This window comes from Numenius arquata, chromosome Z (genome assembly GCF_964106895.1).
Source record: "Numenius arquata chromosome Z, bNumArq3.hap1.1, whole genome shotgun sequence".
Classification (NCBI taxonomy): Eukaryota; Metazoa; Chordata; class Aves; order Charadriiformes; family Scolopacidae; genus Numenius; species Numenius arquata.
Genome location: NC_133616.1, coordinates 39591082 through 39613974, shown reverse-complemented (window position 1 = coordinate 39613974; position 22893 = coordinate 39591082). Strand labels below are relative to the sequence as shown.

The window sequence follows — 22893 nt, the reverse complement described above, 5'->3', positions numbered from 1 at the left end:
AGGTAGGGCCCAACCCAGGTCCCCCAGCCAGTCCCAGCCCAGTTCAAGGCAGTGGGGTGCTGGCTTTGGTGAGGACCAAGTGTTGGGTCCCCAGCGGAAAGCAGTCCCTGGGCTTCAGTGGCCTGGCCACAGCCTTCCACAGCACTACTGGAGGCTCTTCCCTTGACCCGGTGGGATAGAGGTCTTCTTGGCTGTGCTGGTCCTGAGCTGACTCCCAGCACCCACAACCCAGCACAATGATGTGCTAAATTTCAGGAGTTTGTGAGTGTTTCCTCTGATGCTACCTAGCAGTTTGTTCCCCTTCCTCCTCATTTTATTAGTTGCTACATGTGGGTTTCAAGGGCGGACTGCATTTTGTCTATGTTCATGAGAGGTAGATCAGGCATACTTCCTCATTCTGGAGGCATCAGTGTGTTGCAGCAGGTCCAGGTCAGCAGAAAGCAGGACAACAGGCCAATGTGCTAGTTGCAAATGCTTCTAGTTCAGGAAGTGATATTTCTTCACTGGGCATCATGTTCCGGGCCAATCTGAGATGTTGATGATACAACACATGGAGCTGTGCCGGACGTGCTCTGGAAAAAGTGTTTGGCTGGCTTGTTGAGGAAGTGCTTGCAGAAAACCGCTTCCAGCAGGCTGGTGAAATCCCTTATCTTGTGCAAACCACTCTCACTTTGAACTTCAGAGTTTAATCTGAATGTTTCAACCTCTTTCTAATTACATAGGTACCAGTTATTGCGCTTCTGTAAAGCCTGCCAGTTTCCAGGCAGTTCCTTTCCGAAAAAGAAAACAAAAAAAAACCAACCTCAAATCCAAGATATAGAGTATCAGCATGAAGTTTTAGACATGTCTTATTCCTGGACCATTTCTGCCACAGGCTCATGTGCAGAAGAAGCAGAACTAATAGCCACCAGACCTCAGTGAAGCATGGAAGCTGCATTGACTCTTGACTCCTTTTTCTTTCAAAGTTTAATTGAACAAAGATATGCGTTAATATATTCACTGAAGTAGTATCAGACACATCAAAATCTGAAGGGAGGAACTCAAGTTTAGTTTTTTAACATTTTAATCCTACAATACCAAAAGATTTATGGTAATTTACTGCAGTGAGGGACGTGGCCATGGCCCGGGAGGAGAGCTACTAAGGCATGCTCATTCGTTATCTTTTCCCTTCTGAAATCTGCTCCTTCTTTCTCCAGCACATAGTTTTGCAGTGACTTTTTTTGTGTGGTTTTGTGTTTTGGACAGTACCCAAATTTAGCTGCTGCAATGAGCAGTGGGTTGCTGGGGCTGTGCAAACACGCTGGTTGCTAGGTGGGGTCTCCCGCGCAGTGCTATAAAAGCATTGTGAGCCCTCTGCTCTCTTACTCCTGGCTGTGCCACCCTGGAAAGCACTATTTGTAAGGAAGAAGGTAGGTTTTTGTAGTTCTTTGCTATTTTCTGTAGACCTGACAGACTTTAAGAATTGTATACTAAATTTGTCAAGTGACCTGGTACATTTTTCTGTGGGTTGGATTTGCCAGCATAGGAAAAGATGGGTGTGGGCAGGAGAAATTCTTTCACTTTTGAAGTGTTTCAGGTTCACGGAAGGGCTTGGACAACTATTGTTTTTATTTAATGCATATAAGGAACTGGGAAAAAAAAAAAAAAGCTTAAGAGTTTAAAAGCAAACTTGGGTTGACTGTTTCCTGTGCTTTCTCTGCCTTTGAAGTAGGCTGCTGTAGAAATCTGCAGTAAAACTGGAGTTACTGGAAAAGTAATGTGCTTTGTATGGAAGCATAAACAAAGAAACAGCTGTTGTTACTTAAACAGTTTGCCACTTTGGGACTGTAGAGGGGTCATTGCTCATGAAACTGATTAAAATGAGGCAAAACAGCCTTTTAGAAACATAAAAGCAAAACCCTGGTTTTGTGACTTAGAATTTAGGCAAAGCCGGATACGTACAGGCTGTATCATCTGGCATTTGTTCTGCTAAAACTTTCCACTGAATTTTCCAAGGATGAGATTGTTTTTCTCTCTGATGTTTTCATACATCTTCAGTAGACTTTCTCACTGTAATATAAATTATTGTGTTAGATCTACTGCCTGTTTTTCTGCTAGGGTGTAATGATCTTAATTTACATTAAGATTGTGGTAACTAGCATTGGACAGTAACCAGAGATGACATATATGATACAGTTCATGATGTGGGTAGATAAGCATGGAGAAATGGTGTTAACACAGACTGTAGTTTAAAAATCTAGTTTGTGTCTTTAGATACTTTCAATAAATATTGAGTATTGTCTCAAAACTTTAAAGAATTTGCATATGTCTAGTTCAAAGGTGCTGCTTCTGGGGACTGGGAGACAAACAGAAAGCAACATTGCAGAAATTCTTGTGAAGTAATAGGGCTTTCAGTTGAATCTCTGGTTTTTCTTTCCAGTTGCAATGTTGATCTTTCCAATTTGGAATGATAAAATGCATAAAAATCACGATATTTTTCAAACTGAAAAATTTTAAGTTCTTGATCCTCTTTCCTTTTAAATGGGATGTTTACAGATTCTGGTTTGGGAATTGGGACACATGGCCTGGGCAATATTTTAACAAACACCATAATTCTCAAATAGATATTTTGTATGGAGTATCCAGAAAGAAATGTCACACTTTTCTGCAGTGCCTTCTATTTGCACCACTCTGTAGACACCTTTTTTTTTTCATGTCCCTGTTCATAGACTTTCCAATCCTTTTAATTGTAAATTAAATTAATATTTTGAGTGAATTTATCCCTCCTGGATCTAGGTATTCTTTAGATGAGCTGTATGCATTTTAGAGTGGCATGAGTCAAAGCATTGGCAAAGACCTCCACTCTGTTGGGAGGCTAGGTGTCTTCCTAGTTTTAAGACTTCTTTTTTCTTATTAGCCATAGTTTCTTATAAAGAAGCCAAACAGTTTTATATGTAAGGTGATTTCTTAACTTTCTGAGCCAATTCAAGCAGAGTTAGGTCTTTAGCCTCTCTCAAGAGCCATTGCCTACTTTGACTTCTATTAAAATTACTTTACGTGTTTACTAGATGGAAGTAGATGGATTTGCATGCCCGAGTGCCTTTATTTAAAAAGGAGGGAAAAAAAGAGATGTAGCTTTTAAGGCACAGGATTCTTTTACTGTATCTCTAATTTAAATTAGGATAAACATAGGGGTTTAGAGGCTTAATAAACCAAATTTAGTGTAGGCTAGCAGTCTTCTGCTCTAGTCATCCCCAAGAGCAGCAAAACCTCTAGAGCTGGGTGTGAAGGGTGGGAGTGGAGACAGGCAGAAGAAACTGAGATATTAGCAGTTGTCAGAGGAGCCAGCTCTACCAGCTTTATTCCTGAGAAGCGTTACTTTATCCCACCTGTTATCAGATCTGGTGCTGTGAGACTGAATCTTATTTCTTAAATTTAATTTTCTTAATTTTAATTATACACTCTGTGAATCTATTAACAGACATAACTGTACACGTCACTGTTGGTGACTCAGTGCACCTCGTATGGACACTTCAAAATGTTTTCATCCTGCTGCATATGGCCTTTATGCATGCTGTTATAAAATGCAGCAGAACTTCAGATACTATAGCGCTTCATCCGGCCTCATATAGTACTTCTGTCAATACAATAGGGGTACTGGAGTCGTATAGCAGCTTGGTAAAATACTGTTTTACTATTATATTTAATAGCAACATAAGTATGCTTTTGTGATCCTCAATAAATGACACGTGCATAAAAGTTGATCCTCATAATTTACAACATAATATTCTGACCATTATTTACTCAGATGAGACCTACTTTAACCTATAAATAAAGATTAGGAGTTAGTTTTTCTAGCACCACAGGCAGAGCTGAATTTTGTGCCTTCAGGGCTGAGGGAGGGGCACAAAAGTAAAGGTTTTCTGAGGGAGTGTAGGTGGCTCTTGCTGTGGAGAGGGAAGGGTGGAGCTGAGCTGCAGTGCTGGAAGAATGCCGTGGAAGGTAGCTGCCGCTTTGGTGGCAGCTGATGGTGAAAGTAAGTTATACAGTTTTGCTACGAGGGAAGGAAGCAGCTGGGCTGTAGTGACGCTGCTTGGTCCTAGGTGTGTGTCGCTTCAAATGACAACTCTTTGCCTTTCCAGTGGGACACAAAGCATAAGTAAGGCAAGTGAGTTTGCAGGAGAGGACCATCATTTTTTTATACTGATATATGTGATCAACATTATATGAACTGTACCCTAAGATTGTGAATAGCATCTTGTCTCTTCACACTAGATTCAAAGACACTCCTGTTAACCCAGTAACATTATCTTCAGTTTATTGTTCATATATATGCTTTAAAACCAAGCCTTCCCTAGAGTTTGCTATGGAAGCGCATTTTGAAATAAAAAGTCATTTATTTTGAGCACACCAAAAATACTTTATTTGAAAAAACATTAATTTCTTCTCTTCATTCCCTCACTGTTTCTAATAGCAAACAGAACATTCCTCACACCAAAGTTACTATGAAACAACCTATTCATTATTTTTGGATGCTTAATGTCAAATCACATCACCATTGGTCTTATTTCCCATTCCGCGTGGTGTCCTATAGAAAAGATGGACTGATTTTCATTACTTTTTCACCTTCTTAAGTGGGTAATGCTCTATTCTTTTGTATAAATAGGAGGAAATGCATAAGAAATAAGGAAAAGTGTAGGTGAAACTGTCAAATTTTACTTGTCTTCTTTAGAAAGGGCAAGTCAAAGAAATTACATGAGAATGTATTTTGTCTTAACATGACACACAGGAGCTCCAGCCCCAGTAAAGGATCAGACAAGAATACTTGTTTACCACTAAATTTGAACAGAATCAAATATTTGGTAAGCTAAATGGATGAGGCTGATACCTTAACTAATAGAGAAAGACCGACTCTAATTTCAAATAGTCAAATAAGCAAATAGTCCAGCTCGTTTACATTTCTATTTCTAATCTAAAATATCTGTAAGTATCTAAGGCTATAGGAGTGAACAAGCAATTGTGGAGCATTGAGTCACCTGCCAAACATAAAAGTTATCTGCTTCCAATAGCACTGGCAACTACTGCTTGGGAAACTAACCCCTCCATGTCACAGTTCAAGAGAAAGGTTTTTCAAAACCTGGGTAAGCTGGTAAACTTTGAGTTGCACTGGTGCTGAAAATGAAAAGTGTTATGCAAGTAGATGAAAAATGGTTTGTAATTTGATGCATCTCTTCCCAGAAACTCTGTCAACATGGCTATGGTATCAGAATTTCTGAAGCAAGCATGGTTCATGGAAAATCAGGAGCAGGAATGTATTGTAAGTATTATCACCTTTTGAGAGCATTATGCTTATTTTCAAGTACTTTTAGAAGTGATTTAAAGGCATAGACCACCAAATTTCTCTCCTATACTCAAAGGGAGGAAATCCAATGGCAAAACTCCAGCAGATTAGAACTGGAACCCAATTTTATTGCAGCAATAATCTAATAAAATCTAATAACCTAGTAAGTCTGGTATCAGATGAAAAATTACTCCTATTTGCATATATCAGTCTAGTTATCAATTCCTAGGCAGTTACTGTAATTAAATTGTAATTCCCAATGGCCAATCACTGATTTACTCAAGTCGTCCTCTTTAAAGTTGTAATCTGATGCACAAGTATGTGAATGTGTTTGAACATGTTCAGATGACGTACATGAGAAAAACAGGGGCTTTTAGGCTGAAGTACAGGAAGCCATGAGTTGGAGCTCAGGAATGTAAAGGAGGAACTAAAGTCACTAATGTATGTCCTAGTTTTCATGTCATGTGTTGTGCTTACAGTGGAAGGAGTCACAGTATTTAATAAAACATCTCAGACAATCAGTACTGATACTGATTAGAAGGGATGCTTATGGTCATGAAAGTCAAGAGTTATTGCATTAGGATGACATGGAGAGTCTTTGTGATAATGAAGTTAAGATACTGAAATGACTGTCAGCAAAGGTAAAGCGGCACACTGTGAAATCACAGGAGATCCTGAAAGAAATTTCCTCTTGAAAAGTATTGAACATAGCAGGGAGATTTCAGTAAATTAAGTTTTATGCTCTAGACCTTTGTGGATTTTCTGACTATAACTCCATGACATTTTGTGCATAAACTTTTGACTATCTATACCGTCCTATCCCCTCTGCACTCCCAGTGTCCTGAGTCATTCTGGTTGTGTTGGTTACAGCTTTTTATTGCTAGTAGATATTTGTCATGAAAACCAGTATACAAAAACTAACCTAGTCTTTGGGAAAACAGGGAAGCAAAACAGTCCCATTCCTCTGTTGACTTATCACACAAGTCATAGCGATTTTTTCAAAAGTACACAAGACACTGCTTTAAGTATGCACTCCCTCTGCTCTCATGAAACTTCTAGTGATAGAATTGTGTAGGGAGTTGAATGTTTGATTATCCAGTGTTAAAAGTGTACAAAATTCAATACAGAATGCTGTATATAAAATATGTATCCATAAGAACTTGCCATTTGTCTTGTGCAATTTAACTTTATTGGCAAAGGATTGGAAAAAATTAAAATAGTGAATTGTTGAAACAGGACAAAGAGTATAGGTGATTCTGGAAAAGTTTAGCTAAACTACTGTGATTTTTTTTAATGGAACATGTCATCAAATATCATACCAAGGAGAATTTTATATAAAAATTTCATCCAAGAATCTTGGGGTGTTTTACAGCTTCTGTAAAAGACGGTAACAAGTATGGCATCAGTTAGATAGTGCTGTTAGGTACTAGGCCCTACCAGTAACTTGATTTGTCATGTTGCTGACCTAGGACAAGCCATGTAATCTGTCACGTAGTGGAATTTGTCATCCCTAGTTATTCCCAAAGCACTTTAGACATTGATTAGGGAGTGCCTATGTAGGAGTGGATTCACCTAAGGCAGTCAGCGAATAATGCCTATGAGGAAAGTGTGGCTTACGTCTCAAGTTTCAAAGAAGTTGGGTAACAATTCTTCACTTCCTTGTAGGATTAGACTTGAACTCTTCTCCAAGATCTTGGAAAAGAAGAAGCACTTGCAGCCTTAGATATGAGTCAGCAGGGAAGTCACTTAATGTGATGCACAGTCAATAGGCATGAGATGAGCAAGGAAATTAGTAGCACTTTGCTGGCAGTGCCTGTAGGATTTAATTGTGGTTTTAGAGCCTTTAAAATTTGACGTAATTGCCTAGTGTGACAGTTAAGAAGTATTTTCCCGTGGAATCCAACTTACTCTGAAAAATAGGTCTTCAATATACGAAGTACTTTCTGTTTAAGAGGTGTGAAAGAAATAGATCCAATGCATATCCATTACTAAGGCCATTTAGTTCTCTGTAGTTACAAAACTGTTTATGTTACTTGATAGGCCTGTAATAGGCAATACCAAATACATGGTTTATTTAGGCATCTAAAACTGCTTCTTTATAAAAATATTCTTTGGAATGAGCAATTTATTATTTATTTTATTATATCTTTTTTTCCCTCTGCAGAAAAGTTCAAAAGGTGGCCCTGGAGTACAGTCATACCCTAACTTTGATCCATCAGCTGATGTTGTTGCTTTGGACAAAGCTATTACTGTGAAGGGTAAGAGGAGTAAATAGTTAGCCTGCTACATTAGAACTCTTCCTTAGGAAATTTTGAGAATAGCACTAAATAAAATATCAGAGCAAGAGGCAGTGGCAAGCAGGCAATACATTAAATTATGCCACTTGGTAAAGAATCTCAGCTCTGATATCTTGATGTTGTCTTACAATTTCAGACCCTGATACTATGTTAAAGTTCTTGAATATGTTGAAGGATGGGTTGTAAAAATAAAAGTTCTAAAGAATCAAAAATATTTTAAAATTTGATTTCTATAAAATCCCTGCAAGAGGCAGTGAATAATCTGATAATGTAGTGTATGCGTCTATTGCACTTCTGTCTTTTAATAAAATTCACATTTGGCACTTTGCCTATACTCTGAAACCTTTTTCAGTTTGACACTGTGATTAAATTACTATGCCATCTAATTCTGTTTTATTTTGCTTTAGTTATTCTGTAGTGAAAGTTCTGCAGTCAGAACTCTTTAAAACTTTCTATATTAAATTGCAGAAACATAGGTTTCTGTGTTCTATGGGAATCTATTAATTTGGTTTCTTCACTACCTTACTAATAGTCAGTAGATGAGGACACTTTTTCCTTTGGTTAAACTTCGGTGTGTCGAAAAATCAAAATATGACATAAAGCAAATAACACAATGTAAAAATTATTACTTTGCTAAATGGCACACTAGCGACAGGTATATTTCCAATATATTAGACATGTTGGTTTTTGGTGACTCATAGGTGTGGATGAAGCTACCATCATTGACATCTTGACTAAGAGAACAAATGCTCAGCGTCAGCAGATCAAAGCAGCCTATCAGCAGGCCAAAGGAAAGGTAAAGTATATTCAGGCCAAACTTAAATTTACACCCAGCATATCAATGTTGCTCCTGGCTCAGATGGCACATATAGCTTTAGCTTCATAGAACAAAAGGTACAGTCACCTGCCTTCTGCAGTTTGTGAAAACCACAACGCAATTATAATAGCCTGCAACTATATTGCCAATGCTGAGCCTTTGAATATGGCAGCCGCTATCTTGAAGTAAAAAGACAAATTTTGAAGTTCTGACTTTCCAGCTTTTTGAATGCCCTTAGAGATCCTTTAAATCACTAAATCTCTGGGAATGCAAAGATTTCACTACCACCTGGGAGACAGTCTGCTCAGAGAAAGAGAGAGGTGGAGAAGGGGACTTGGAGGCATCTCTCTGAATATTTAAGCCCAGATAGAATACTAAATAGGATAGGAAAGTTGTAGAACCATAACTCTGCCCCACAAGTGTACCAACATTGGTATGGGGATGGGTGTATAAGGGCCAGTGTTCTTCTACCTCTGAGTGGTGAAACTGCTACTCTCTGGAACTGAAAAGCTTAGAAATTACTGCATGTTTCTCGAAAAGGTTTTAATTGCTCTTACTTTTCTGCATAAAAAAAATCATCTAGTTGAACCTGTAACTCTAAATTGAAATTACAATTGCACAGTTGGCATACCAGAGTTACTGAGCTCCTTGGAAGGTGATTTCTTTGAGTTTTTTGCTTTGAAACTCTAAGTGTAGCTTTTAGGGGCTTGCTTAGAAAATAAGTCTAATATCTCATTTTACCTAGATTTCCTGTTTGAGTTCAGGAAACCTCACTTGTGGCTTTCACATCCGTCTGCCCCTTCAGAGGAAGCTTCAGCCTTGCAACTATATTTTTTAAGGACTTAAATTAAAATACAACTTCAAAGGCACAGGGAGACTAATGCTGTTAGATTATTAGATACCCTTGTTCCTGGGCATACCATCAAAAGCAGAACAGAACAAACTATGGACATAGTGCTTGCTTCTGAAATAATCTCATTGGTTTAGGTATCCTGACAAAGCAGGTTTACCTTCTCACTCTTACAGCCACCACCTTGACAGATACTTGGTGGAGTACAGGGCTGTAATATTTAGTGTAACAAAATAGAGTACTTAGCATTTTGAGGTAGGAGGTAGAATAAATGAGATATTTATTATTTTTAAACTTAAATTCAGGTCAAATATAGCCCAAATCTTAACTTCAGTTTTGTGTAGGATGATACTATGGTATGTCCACAGAATTTCCACTGCAAGTTCTGGATCCTTTATGCAATAAATGGATGAATTAAAACGTTATCTAGATAAGAAACTCAGTCATAATTATAACAGCAACATAGTATTACCTTCTCTTAAAATACAAGCAGCCTATTTTGAGTCTTCTTCTGATGCTGTAGATGGGTGAATAAGGCTGAACTGCAATGTGTCACAATGCTCTTGAATACTTACTGAAAACCTCTGACACTTTGATAAACATAAAGGCGACAAATTAAAAATTTCAAGTAGGGCTTCATAATTCTTTCTGGTAGCTAAAGGAACGATGTAGACTAAGGTTCATGAGAGATCAGACTTAATTTTTGGATTGTAGCTGTCTGCAGTTTTTTTACCATTTGTTAGCTTAGTGTCTTTCTTATTCTTCCTGTCACAGAGTCTGGAAGAAGCCTTGAAAAAAGTTCTGAAAAGCCACCTGGAAGATGTTGTTGTGGCTCTGCTCAAAACTCCAGCTCAGTTTGATGCTGAAGAATTAAGAGCCTCTATGAAGGTAAGGCAAAAGATTCTGAGAAAAACTTTCCTAATGGGCATAAATAATTATCAGGGCCTGTAAGTGACACTGGACTTGGATTTCAAAGTTTGTGTATTGTCTACATTTTAACCCTTTTTGTAAAACAAATCTATACTGGTAATCCAGGTTCTGAGAACAAGACCCAGTAATCTCTGCTGTATTTCAAGATTGGAGGAGATTGGCTGCAAACAGTAGTCTTTTGTGTGAATGAACTCCTTCTGCCTTCTGAAAACTGGTTGCTGATGTAGTGGTAGAAAGCCATAGTGTGTTTACATACATGTTTACATAAGAGAAAACAAAAAGCTAAGGGGGTACTTTTCTTCATAAATTTTACATTCCTATCTTTTATGTGCACTGCCTGGTCCCTTTAGAATTGCCTTTGGGTACCAGTAGTATTAGATGTGACAAAAAATGAATTCCAAAAGAGCTGAAATAACAATATCGTATGGAAACACAATGTTAATTTTCCTTTCTTGTTCTACATGGAGCTCTTACAGCCAAGTCCAGGATTTTAATCTTATTTCTGGTCTTCTCAATTTTAAGTTTGTTGTATCATGTAACATTTCTAAAAAATCAACCATTTTCATCAGGGGCTCGGAACTGACGAGGATACCTTAATCGAGATTCTGGCCTCAAGAAACAACAGGGAGATCAGAGAAGCCAGCAGATACTACAAGGAAGGTAATAAGAGCAAGAAAGAAATATTAAAGATGTAACTCTACAGTAGACACATTACAGTCACAGCCCCACTTAGCTTCTCAAAGCTGAGATGACATTGTAGGAGGCAAGTGAAGCTTCACATAAGATTAAAGGAGTTACGGAGGAGGGAGGTCCTACTGATTTTTTCTGACCGACACAGATACCAATACAGAAGGAAAAGGCACATCATCACCCCCAGAACTGTAGATGTCTCATGGGTTTAGACGCTTTCTAGTATGCAAGAAAAACTTAGTCGCTTTTATCCTCTTGTAACTAAGCCTTGCCCGACCTCTTAAGCCTCTCAAGACCTCTAGGCTTGAAAAAAAAAAAAGCCTGTTGAGTCAGCAACACAGATAACATTAGCAGTATGAACAACCAGGGAACTAAAGAGAGACAGTCTTGGAAGACTGTCCAAAATGCATTGTGGCATCTCTCCTATATCTAGAGTTTACTGCAGTCAGTCGGTGTTGTCTAATTAAATCATGTTTTCTGAGATTATAAACTAAATTTTACAAGAGATTTCCATTCAAATAGTCTCAGTCAGAAGCCCAAATTAATGGTTTGATTTTTCAGAAGAGTTTTGTGATTGAATTCAGTGCTGATAAGAACAACCAGGATAAGAGCAAAAGACAAATGGTTCAGAAAAAGTTTCAAGCTTTTTTTTTTTTCTCACTTCACAATCAAGACCTCAAGACAATGCCACCCACAAGACCTTACAGAAAGACTTTTTCAGCCGATTTTGGGTTTAGCCTCCAATTTGACAGCATGCCTTAGGGATTAGAGGACATATTGCAAATATACCCCTTCTCTTGAAGCTGAATGAGAGAAAGTAAGAAAACTAGTAGGCGTATTTACGTGGGAAATTAAGAAAAGGCTGAAAAAATCACAGAATTATAGAATGGTTTGGGTTGGAAGGGGCCTTGAAAGATCATCTAGTCAACCTAGTTGATAACTTTAAAACAAAGTATGAATCATTTTTCTTTTGATTTCAGTGCTAAAGAGAGATCTGACACAAGACATTATCTCTGACACGTCTGGAGACTTTCAGAAGGCTTTAGTTGCTTTAGCAAAGGTATGCTGTGCTTAAGCATTTTGAATGACATTACCTGTAATAAAAAATTAATGTTGTCAAGACAATTTTAGGGAAATACATACAAAAAATAAGATTTAAGCAATATTCATTTCCTTGTATTATGTTATATTTATATGTCTTAGACCATGTGGAATTGTTCTTAAACAAGCTATAATGAGATTTTATCTCAAATGCATTTTAAAAAACAGTGAAGTTTTTTGTGTGGTAACTAACTGTGAGCACTTGAAAAAACAACAGGAATAATGTCAACTGACAAGAAACAGAAAAAGAAGAAATTCTTAAGATTAATAAATTAATAAACCTTTTTGGCTTGCTGTTAAAATATGTTTCTAATAATTAGATAATGTGACAGGGGGAGGGACCTAACAAATGGACAATGTATTTTGTGAATTTATGTTCAAAAGCAGATGATTTTAAACACGGACTGCCCAGTAAAAATACCCTTTTAAAATGCATAAATATTTGATGCCATGGTTGTTGAGTACACATATATGGAGCTTGTATATGCATGCAGGATTATTTTTTGATACATCCGTGTGCAGCATTTTGATTTTCAGCTTTTGGTTTCAAACCAAGTTGAAAGCAATCTATTGAATGGTCGTCAGTGAGCAAATCACAGCTTCAACTTCACATTAAGAAACAATATTTCCTGTGAATTTTAATGTAAAATTGAATGTTTTAAAACATTTTTAAATAAAACAATTTTAATTTGAATGTTTAATCCAGAAATAAGTTGCTGATGGCCTTAGAAATCTGATTTCTGATTGATTAACAATTACAACAGCTTTATTCACAGAATGATTAGCATAACTCTATCTATCTGTAATTATGTATTAAGTTATGTAAGAGAATGGTAGGGTGGAACTCTAAAATGATGAGTTTTGATTGAACTGAAAGATTGTGAGTACCAGTGAAATCTTACTTTTTTATTTATTTGTGATGTATCTAGGCTGACCGATGTGAAGATTCTCATGTGAATGATGACCTTGCTGACAATGATGCCAGGGTGAGATCACACTTCACCTGATTTACTTGACATTACAAACTCTGGCTGGGAATATTCTACCTGAATCTTGTGCACTGCAGACCTAACAGAGATTTATATGTTCTGTAGCCATCTTCTCTGAGTGGATACTATTTTAAACAGTTTGTGTAAGCTTCGCTGTCTGAAGAAAGTCAAATCTTCACCCTAATATTTAGCTTCAGAAATGTTTCTGCAAGACTTTTTCTAGTTCATGTAAAGCCTGCAGACCATTCTAACTAGAGGTCAACAATTGGAGAAATCAGACACAACCTTCCTGCTATTTATAACACAGCTCTTGAATTGAGGGACAAGGGTGTGCTCAAGTATATACGGAACCAGCTACCATACCTTGACCAGTGTGAACTCTGCAGTATGTTAGCTGTAGCTATTTCTTTACAGTGATGAACTTTTCAAGATTACTGGGTAAACCTCTCAGTCATTTTCTGAATAATTCTAAAGCAAGCAACTGATCTTTCCTTTATTTCTTCCATCATGAGTGTGACCATTTTTGTTAAAATCTTGGTAAATCTTAACAGTCTTTACTGCATATTCACCTGTAAATTCTTACATCCTATTACAATTCAAATGTAGATTGGCTTTAAATTGATTTTTTTTTAAAATCCAACCAAGAAAAGACCATTAAGCAATGCTTTTATTCCTCCCACATAAGGAGTATAGTTTTGTCATCAGGCCTTGATATGAAAGGTCAGTAAATTTAATAGTCTGTCTAAGCTCAAAAGTATAATACTATTTCTTTTGGTACAGATGGAGTGTTGTTAAATCTTCTTTGTTGCAATGGGGAGGTCTTTAATTATTACTTCTAGAGAGGTTTGTGGAGGTGAGGAAAATGAAGGAGACTGATTTGATTCTTACTTTCTATTAAGGTCACTCCTGGGAAGACCAGGAGCACTTGGTGCGTAGGCTGCTCCTTCACATTTGTCCAGTCAGTATCAGAGATAATTTTGTTTGTCTGAATAAAACTTGCCAGTCCTAAACTCCCATGCGGCCTGCAAGCATATAATGATATATGAAAAATACCTTCATTCAAGTATGGAATGTAACCAGGAGAGCTAGATGGTGATCGTAAAATGTCTGAAAATATGTTTTGTAGCTGCATAGTGTTCTCTGGGTACTATTTTGACATAACTGAAATATGAAGTATTCCTTCTAGAGCTAAAGTTAGTTTGAGGTTGTGTAGAGTTTTGTTGTGGATTGTGTCAAGGGCTAGCGTTCATTGCTGACAGGTGATGACCTACCTTTGGCTAGTAGCCTTCGAAGTGCAGTGTTTCTGTTTGCATTTTACCATACTGATGTAAACTTTACTGCTTTCTTTTCTTTATGACAGGCCTTGTATGAAGCAGGAGAGAAACGGAAAGGAACAGATATTAATGTGTTTGTTACTGTTCTTACTGCAAGAAGCTATCCGCATCTCCGAAGGGGTAGGCTGGATGAAACTGTGTTCCACAGGAATTTTATTTTGAACTTGGCTTGCTCATGAACTCAGAGAAAACATAGATTATCAAGACATGACTCTGACTGCTACAAAGGTCCTTATAATTGGACACATGCTTGCTGAATAAGGGTGAAGTTGGCAGCTTGACTGATCTTTCCGTACTAGTGATGGGCAATACCATTTATGTTGTTAACAAAGCTAACATGAAGCCTCACATGGCTAGTGATCACGATGCCAAGGGATCCATGTGGCAGGGGTTCTGAATGCTGCCCAACATGGTATTGCTCCTCAGCCAATTTGCCCTGGGTAGAGGGATCTCACCTAATGTTACAGGCTCCAGGGGAGTCATTGGACCACCTGTATCCCTACCAATGGGAACATGAATGCTACCATCCTAACAAAGGGTTCCTTATGCTGACTCCACCAGTCCAAGGAGTAACACTGTTCTTTACACTGTGCTGGGTGAAGAAAATGAGAAAGATGGCCTACAATCAGTCATCTGCGTGCACTGCTGCAGCAGTGAGGGCAGAATAAAGCAGAGGCAATGCAGGGAGAATGCTATATTTTCATCACTACCACTGAGTTTTCTTCCCTTATTTAGTCTTTCAGAAGTACACCAAATACAGCAAGCATGACATGAACAAGGTGATGGATTTGGAGCTGAAGGGTGATATTGAGAACTGTCTGACTGCCCTTGGTAAGTGGTTCTGCAGGTTGTAACCTAGTATATATACAGACCATATGAAAAACTACTTTTTACTTCTGTTATGCTTGCTCTGAAAGGAAGCTATTCTGGGCTTACCTTGCTTCATTGAGAAACTTGCTAAATAATACTTTGGAAAATCTAGTCTGAACATAGTGATTCAATTGAGTTATTTAATGTCAGTTAAAGTTCATGAATGAGTCGAAGTACCTCTCCTTATATGTAGAAGGGTCTTCTAAGGAAAACAGATGTGTCAACAACATAGGAAGATCTTTACAGAAAGTTAATACACCAAAAAGAGCTGTCAGAACAGGCAAAATATGTATCAAAAATACAATAGTTTTGAACCTGTCTTCAAAAAAAACAAAACCAAACCATCTCTTCTATATATTTTGTTTTTCAAAGATTTGGATAATATATGATTATTAAAAATATAACTAATTTCCTTCTGCAGTTTTGTTTAAGAAAATATTCTTACCAGGTTCATACTAAAACCTTTAACATTACTGTTTCTCATGCACAATAAGGTGAGGCAGTGACTCACTTAAATCACTCTTATCAGTGAACCAGGGATTGAGTCAGAAACCAGACACCCATCTTGTTCTCCGCTTTTGTATCATGGTCAAGCTTACTTTGCATAAAAGAATAAGTCCCATCAGATCCCTCTTAATATCAGAAGTGGAGGGCAAGTACTTAGTATAACTTGGTTTACAAAACATCAGATCATAACACCAGCTCTCCTGAAGAAGACACAAATGCTTTCACGTTTTTCTTCTTGGGAACTGCAACATCTTTCCTAATTTTGTGGCAGTAAACTAGGGAGCACAGTCTTGTAACTCTTCTCCCCTGACTGAATTGTTTTCTAAATAGACAGAGGAAAGGAATTGTTACTTCTCCCATGTTTTGAAGAAAGGTAAAACAGAAGTAGATAAACAGGATATGCTGGTAGGAACACTGCTACCAGGAGTGACTGCTTTTAAAGTGTTTTCTTTCCAAACTTTTGTATTTTGTTACTTGTTACATGTATAACAAATGTGACCTAATCTCATTGTTCTGTTGCAGTGAAGTGTGCTACAAGCAAGCCAGCTTTCTTTGCTGAAAAACTCCACTTGGCAATGAAGGTAACCTGAAGAAAGAACTTCTCTTTGTAAACTTGGGGTGCTTTGTGAGCTAGAGCTCTCTAAGCCCTTTGCATGATAAAAAAAGACTGCAGAAGGAAATTCAATACATTTCTCTGTCTCCTGTTCTTTCCTTTGAAACCTGCTTCCATAGTAGGAGAGGTTTGTTTGCTATGGTGTGTTCAGGAAGGCATCTGTCCATCCACACGTATGTCTTTCGCTCTAGACAGTGACAGAAAGCTAACTGGAACTTTTCTTACTTATGAAATCATGAAAATATTAGGTAAAAGTAAATAGGAAAGCAATTAGAGATCTGGACAAGAACCTTGTAGAAGCTTAATCTTTGACAAGACATCTAAGGTCCTTCTGGCAAAGTTGGAACCTGAGTTGAGTGAGACACCTGGAGATCTGGAAACAGTCTAGTATTCAAGTATTTTCATAAATTCTGTGACTTGGTTAGGAGCAGTATGTGATAAATTGAGTGTATCAATATGAAAATACAGTTCATTGCACTCTTTTAAAAAAATAATAAAAAAAGGCGGTGAAGTCCTGGTTGTCTCTGGTGTCTAGCAAGCGCAGTGAAGGACATTCCTCTTTTTAGGAAACAGCTAAAAGAAATGTGGAAAAAGGAAATCCAGGGGTGCAGGTAGCCTATCAGAAATGAATTGTGCTCACAGGGAACAGAAGGGGGATGTGAGAGGACCCCCTCATGAAAGACGTTAAAGGAATAGGATGTGGGTCATATACACCCTCAAAGTGATGGATTAACACACAGAACCTTGATTTAAAATGTTTCAATTACATAAGTAGCCTTTTCCCTTTTTTCTTTCACATTTTTAACTGTTCATTTTTATTTTTTCCTTTTTTTTTTTTTCTTTTTTCTTTCTTCCTTTTTTTTGACAGGGCTTTGGGACACGGCACAAAGACCTCATCAGAATCATGGTTTCGCGCCATGAAGTGGATATGAATGAGATCAAAGGCTATTACAAGAAGCTGTATGGCGTCTCTCTCCGCCAAGCCATTATGGTAGGTTTTCTGTCAGGTGACGTGTGAAATGCAAAACAACCAAGTGATTTTGAAAGTTCAGTAAGTGTTTGTTAACCCTTCTGCTCCTCAGTCACCAGTTCATCCTGAGTAACTCATTGTAGCTGAGTAATGCATGTTCCCAAAGATCCACATGCTGGTAGAATGAATTCATTTTCTGGGGCAATATTTTTGTCATGAAAGCTATAGCAATTTATTAGTAGCAGTGCATGTCTCAGGATATCATCTTACAGTAGAAGCCAAGAGTTGAAGGGAGACTGTAGTGTCCCTGAGTTCCTGTGCTTGGGCAAACATAAGGTACATTGGCAGGAGAGGGAAATGATTGCACTGACAACTCTATGAGAGATACTTGATGCAACTGGCTATTGGTTTTTAACGTTGGAGGTATTCCTGCAAATACCTTCTTAACTTGACATTTATTTGGCCCACTTTCCAGGTGACTTAAGTGAAAATATTTTCTTAAGGGGGACATATTTTCCAGAAAATTTAAACCAGTGAGAGACTTGAAGCTAGTAGACAGTACCAAAAAAAAAATCTCAATTGGAGTAGAAACATACTCCATACATCTATCAAAATGCCCTTTTGATTTTTATTGGTGTCAGCAATTTTTTCAGTTAGGTGCCAAAGATTACTTTTATTCTTCCATCATGAGTGTGTGTGATCTGTAATTTGGTATGTAATTACATCACCTGATTGTCTTCCAAAGTGATGTCCAAATGGCTTGAGGCATAGTTTGGCTACACTAAACAATTGATACATCTCTGCAAAGTAGATTAAAATTTGAGATAAGATAGCGTGTAATAATTCCAGTGCATTCGTAATGCATATTATCGATTTTTTTTCCAAGCTGGATACACAATTCTGTGGTGAATTGAACATCACTGTACTACTAGCCTGTGTTTGAGATGATCCTAGATACAACATGCATAGTGTTTTAATATTGATGAACATTGGACATCACTGATCAAGGGAGGCATTTTCACTTTTATCTTGAGAAGAAAAGCTTAAGCTCCTGGGTAGATAGAAATCTTCTGTGCTTCTTTTCTTTATTTATGCCATGAGACCTCCCAGGATTTTTATTGGCCTCTGGTCCACTCTGGAAATACATGTGTTTATTTCTAGGTCATACAAATAACTTCAGTGAGGGTACTTAGTTCAAGCTCATTCTGTGGTTAACACATATGTATAATCAAATGATTAATTTATTCAGGTGAAGGATCAATGTTTGGTAAATATATATTTAATGCTTACTGAAATTTATTTCACTTGAGAACATTATCCTAACAATTGTGGTTTTTTGTTCTAAAATTTACAGGATGAACTCAAAGGGGATTATGAAAACATCCTGGTGGCTTTATGTGGAAGCGATAACTAGGTTTCATGTTTGTGCAATGCACTCAAGCCCTGAGTTGCTGAAGGTCTTTATGTTTACCTCAGCTATCTATGTAATACAGGACTTACACAATGAGGTTTTCTGGAAAGGTACTTAGTATATATATGTTATGTCAAAAACCTGTAACCTGGAATGTATTTTTTCAGTATCTTTATCCTGAATGGCATTATTATCTTATATTGCCGTCACTTAGCCAAAGTCAAAGAATGCCCCTAAGTTTCTATTTGTTTGATTAATCATGAAAAAGGTGAAGTTTTTATCTATGCAAAGCAAATAAACTTTTAAAAATAAAACTAATCTGTGTGGAACTTTGTATGTCCTTTGTTGCTTTTCTGCATTTAATTTCAAGTTGTCTGCCTGTAGTGCATGAGGGGAACTACTTTAGTGCATGAGGGGAATTCATTCTTCCATTTAGGAAGATTTACTTTACTGAGAGAGTGGTCAGGCACTGGAACAGCCTGCCCAGGGAGGTGGTGGAGTCGCCATCCCTGGAGGTATTTAAGAAACGTGTAGACATGGCACTTCAGGGCATGCCCGAGATAGTTGGTTTGTGTCTGTTTGTGGGTGGGGTGGGGTGTGGTTGTGGGTGTTTGTTTTGGTTTGGTTTTGGTGTTTGGTGTTCTGGGATTTTTTGGGATTCTTTTTGTTTTGTTTTTGGTGTGGTTTGTTTGTTGTTTGGTTTTTTTTTTGTTGTTGGTTGGACTCGATGATCTCAAAGGTCCCATCCAACCAAAAATATTCTGTGATTCTGTGATTCTGTGAAAAGCAGTAAATAACAATCAAAAAAGGATGTAGCAATATCTCACATCTCATATCATAGCTGAGCCTATGTCTTTCCATTTCACTTCTGGTAGGGTTTATGAAAGCCAGTAAGAAAAATAACTAAAGATAACTTACTAAAAAAAAATTATCAATATAAAAAAGCTAATGATATCTCTGTCTTGTTCTTTTGTTCTCTTTCATTTAAATTGCAGCACACATAAACTTTTTACATTTTTTTAATAGAAAAAAAAATTTTAAAAACTCTTCATTGCCCATGCAGGACTTTCAACTTTTTCCTGTGTAATTTTTTTATATTGTCTGCAAAGTGAAAACACTACTATCATTACCTCTGCCTTTGGACAGCATTCATGCCTGGCATTACTGCCCCGATTATGCCAGATGCTGTACAAATTAATTGCTATAGCCCTCAGGTACACTGCTGGAACTAAGCATTACTTGACAGTTCTTGTTACATACAAACACTGCTGGTTGTTGTTATGATGGCCTCTGATTACTCATTTGAACAACAGCATGATGAACTATTGGGAAATCAAAGGTCATCTTGGCTAATTCATGTGAAACAGTACAGGCTCTCCTTGCTTCATACTGGGATGGTCTAGGATAACAGAACTAGGTATCTGGAAAAAATAAAGTCTTATTCTAGAAGAACCATTGGCATTGCTAGAGCTGGAGAGAAAATTCCCATGCAACTTCCACAGTTTTGATCTACCGCAATTATTTTCCAAGATCTATAGTTCCCACCCTACCATAGTTTACTTTTCAGTAATCCTTATTGTCCTTACAGGATAAGTGGAGCAGAGAGATTCCGACCAAATAACTTTATGGGGCATATACATGATAGTAGTCAATTAAAACAGAAAAACAAACAAGCAAGCAGACACATGCACAGAGATCATGTGCCAAGGGATCTGTTTGATAAATGACAAGCTTCAGAGAAAACCAAACCACCACCTTCTAAGTTTTGAGTGCGGCACTGGTAGAAAATGCATTTCTTAAAGTGGGAGATGTCAAGACAATGTAATTCCCTAATCCTTTCGTGCATGTAATGATGAGTTGTGACAGTAAAAGTTGATTGGAAGGAAAGTCTAACTTTACTGAATATGAAATGAATATGGTATCTTGATTTTTTACTGGAATGTCCTTGAAGGCAATGGTAAGTTGCAGCTGTGGTTTCCTTTTGAACTTGTGGTGATAATCATACATGTTTTGATTATATGCATATAAATATATATAAAAACATATATATGCATATAAGGAATATATGTTTTGCTAACCTCTTTGGAATAGGTAACAGCCTATTAAAAGTGAAGAAACTACGAGTGTTGCTGGCTGGACCCTAGAAGAAACAAAACCAGAGCAAACCAGTACTCAGTGCATGGGTCATAATTAATTTACTTGTAGCCGGTTAGATTATTAGGCCTAATCATGAAACTTTTGTTTCAACATTTCGGTCATTGTGAAATTGGGAGTTGCTGTAGCTATGCAAAGGGAAAGAATTTGATTTCATCATCATAGGAAAGAGTTGTTTTTCAAGAGGTATGTTCACCAGAGAAGCCAACAGATGGAAAAAATCCATTAAAAAACCCTATAGCAGGTTTTTAAAAAAATGCTTCCATTAAAGCTGAAGGAATGATCAAAAGTTTAAATTTATTTGAAGTGGTCTTTTTAGAATCATAGAATTCTAGAATTGTTTAGTTTGGAAAAGGTCTTTAAGATCATTAAGTCCAACTGCCAAGTCCACCACTAAACTGTGTCCCTAAGTGCCACATCTACAGATCTTTTAAATATTTCCAGGGATGTGGCTGGAAAGTGACTCAACCACTTTCCTGGGCAGCCTGTTCCAATGCTTGACAATCCTTTCAGTGAAGGTATTTTTCCTAATATCCAATCTAAACCTCCCCTTGCTCAACTTGAGGCTGTTTCCTCTTGTCTTCTCATGTGCTACTTAGGAAAAGAGATCAAGACTGACCTTGCTACAACTTTCTTTCAGGTAGTTGTAGAGAGTGATAAGGTCCCCTCTGAGCCTCCTTTTCTCCAGGCTAAACATCCCCAGTTCCCTCAGCTGATCCTGCCAGGACTTTTTCTTTAGAGCTTTCACCAGCTTCTTTGGACACGATCCAGCACCTCAATATCTTTCTTGTAGTGAGGGGCTCAAATACTGAACACAGTATTTGAGGTGCAGCTTCATCAATGCCATGTGCAGGAGGACAATCACTTCCCCAGCCCTACTGGCAACACTGTTTCTCACGTAAGCCAGGATGCTATTGGCCTTCTTGGCCACCTGAGTGCGCTGCCAGCTGACATTCAAGCAGACCTTGACCAATGCTCCCAGGTCCTTTTCTGCCTGGGAGCTTTCGCAGAATCACAGAATGGTGGGGGTTGGAAGAGACCTTCAGAGATCATCTAGTCCAACCCACCTGACAAAGCAGGTTCACCTACAGCAGGTTGCACAAGATGGCATCCAGGTGGGTTTTGAAAGTCTCCAGAGACAGACTCCACTACCTCTCTGAGCAGCGTGTTCCAGTGCGCTGTCACCCTCAAAATAAGGAAGTTTTTCCTCATGTTCAGATCGAATTTCCTGTGTTCTAGTTTATGCCCGTCCACCTTGTCCTGTGGCTGAGCACCACTGAAAAAAGACTGAACCCATCCTCTTAACACTCTTCTTCTAGATATTTATAAGTATCAATAAGATCCCCCCTCATCAGCCTGGAGTCTTCTCCAGGCTAATCAGACCCAGGTCTTTCAGCTTTCCTTATAAGAGAGGTGCTCTATTTCCTTGATCATCTTTGTAGCCCTCTGCTGTACCCTCTCCAGTAGTTGCCTCTCTTTCCTGAATTGGAAAGCCCAGAACTGAACACAGTACTCCAGATGTTGCCTCACCACGGCAAAGTAGAGGGGGAGGATAACCTCCCTCGACCTGCTAGCCACACTCTTTTTAATGCAGCCCAATTGTATCATTGACCTTGGCACATTGCTAGCTCATGCTCAACTTGTTGTCCACCAGGACTCCCAGGTCCCTCTCTGTACAGTTGCTCTCCAGCAGGTGAGTCCCTAACCTGTACTGATGCATGGGGTTATTCCTCACTAGGTGCAACACCCTACACTTGTCCTTGTTGAACTTCATTGGGTTCCTCTTCACCCAACTTTCTAGCCTGTCCGGGTCTCGCTGAATGGTGTGTCAGCCACTCCTCCCAGTTTTGTATCATCAGCAACACTTTCCCAAGCCTCTACGTTGCAAGAGGTTGTTGTGACCCAAGTGCAGGACCCAGCACTTAGCCTTGTTGGCCCATCGATCCAGCCTGTACAGGGTTATGCCTTTCATAAAGGCATATACTTTGTAAAGACATAACCCTCATAAAGGTTTATAGCATTCATAAACCCATGCTGACT

The 22893-nt window shown here is 38.1% G+C and overlaps 1 protein-coding gene across 1 annotated transcript; it reads left to right on the top strand.

Annotated features, from left to right (window-relative positions):
* The first annotated feature begins 1322 nt into the window (after positions 1–1322).
* Positions 1323–19003, top strand: ANXA1 (annexin A1). The gene is made up of 13 exons (XM_074165969.1): positions 1323–1409; positions 5218–5296; positions 7485–7578; positions 8319–8413; positions 10059–10172; positions 10784–10874; positions 11885–11964; positions 12935–12991; positions 14355–14448; positions 15064–15159; positions 16228–16286; positions 17187–17309; positions 18643–19003. The coding sequence occupies exons 2-13, from the start codon at positions 5231–5233 to the stop codon at positions 18700–18702; spliced, it is 1029 nt and encodes a 342-aa protein (XP_074022070.1). The 5' UTR covers positions 1323–1409; positions 5218–5230; the 3' UTR covers positions 18703–19003.
* The last annotated feature ends 3890 nt before the right edge of the window (positions 19004–22893 follow it).

Excerpts from the sequence above, each read along its gene's own strand:
- ANXA1 (XM_074165969.1), top strand. The coding sequence starts at position 5,231 with ATGGCTATGGTATCAGAATTTCTGAAGCAAGCATGGTTCATGGAAAAT. Across the intron at positions 7,579-8,318 it reads CAAAGCTATTACTGTGAAGG|GTGTGGATGAAGCTACCATC; the intron begins GTAAGAGGAGTA and ends GGTGACTCATAG. Across the intron at positions 12,992-14,354 it reads TTGCTGACAATGATGCCAGG|GCCTTGTATGAAGCAGGAGA; the intron begins GTGAGATCACAC and ends TCTTTATGACAG.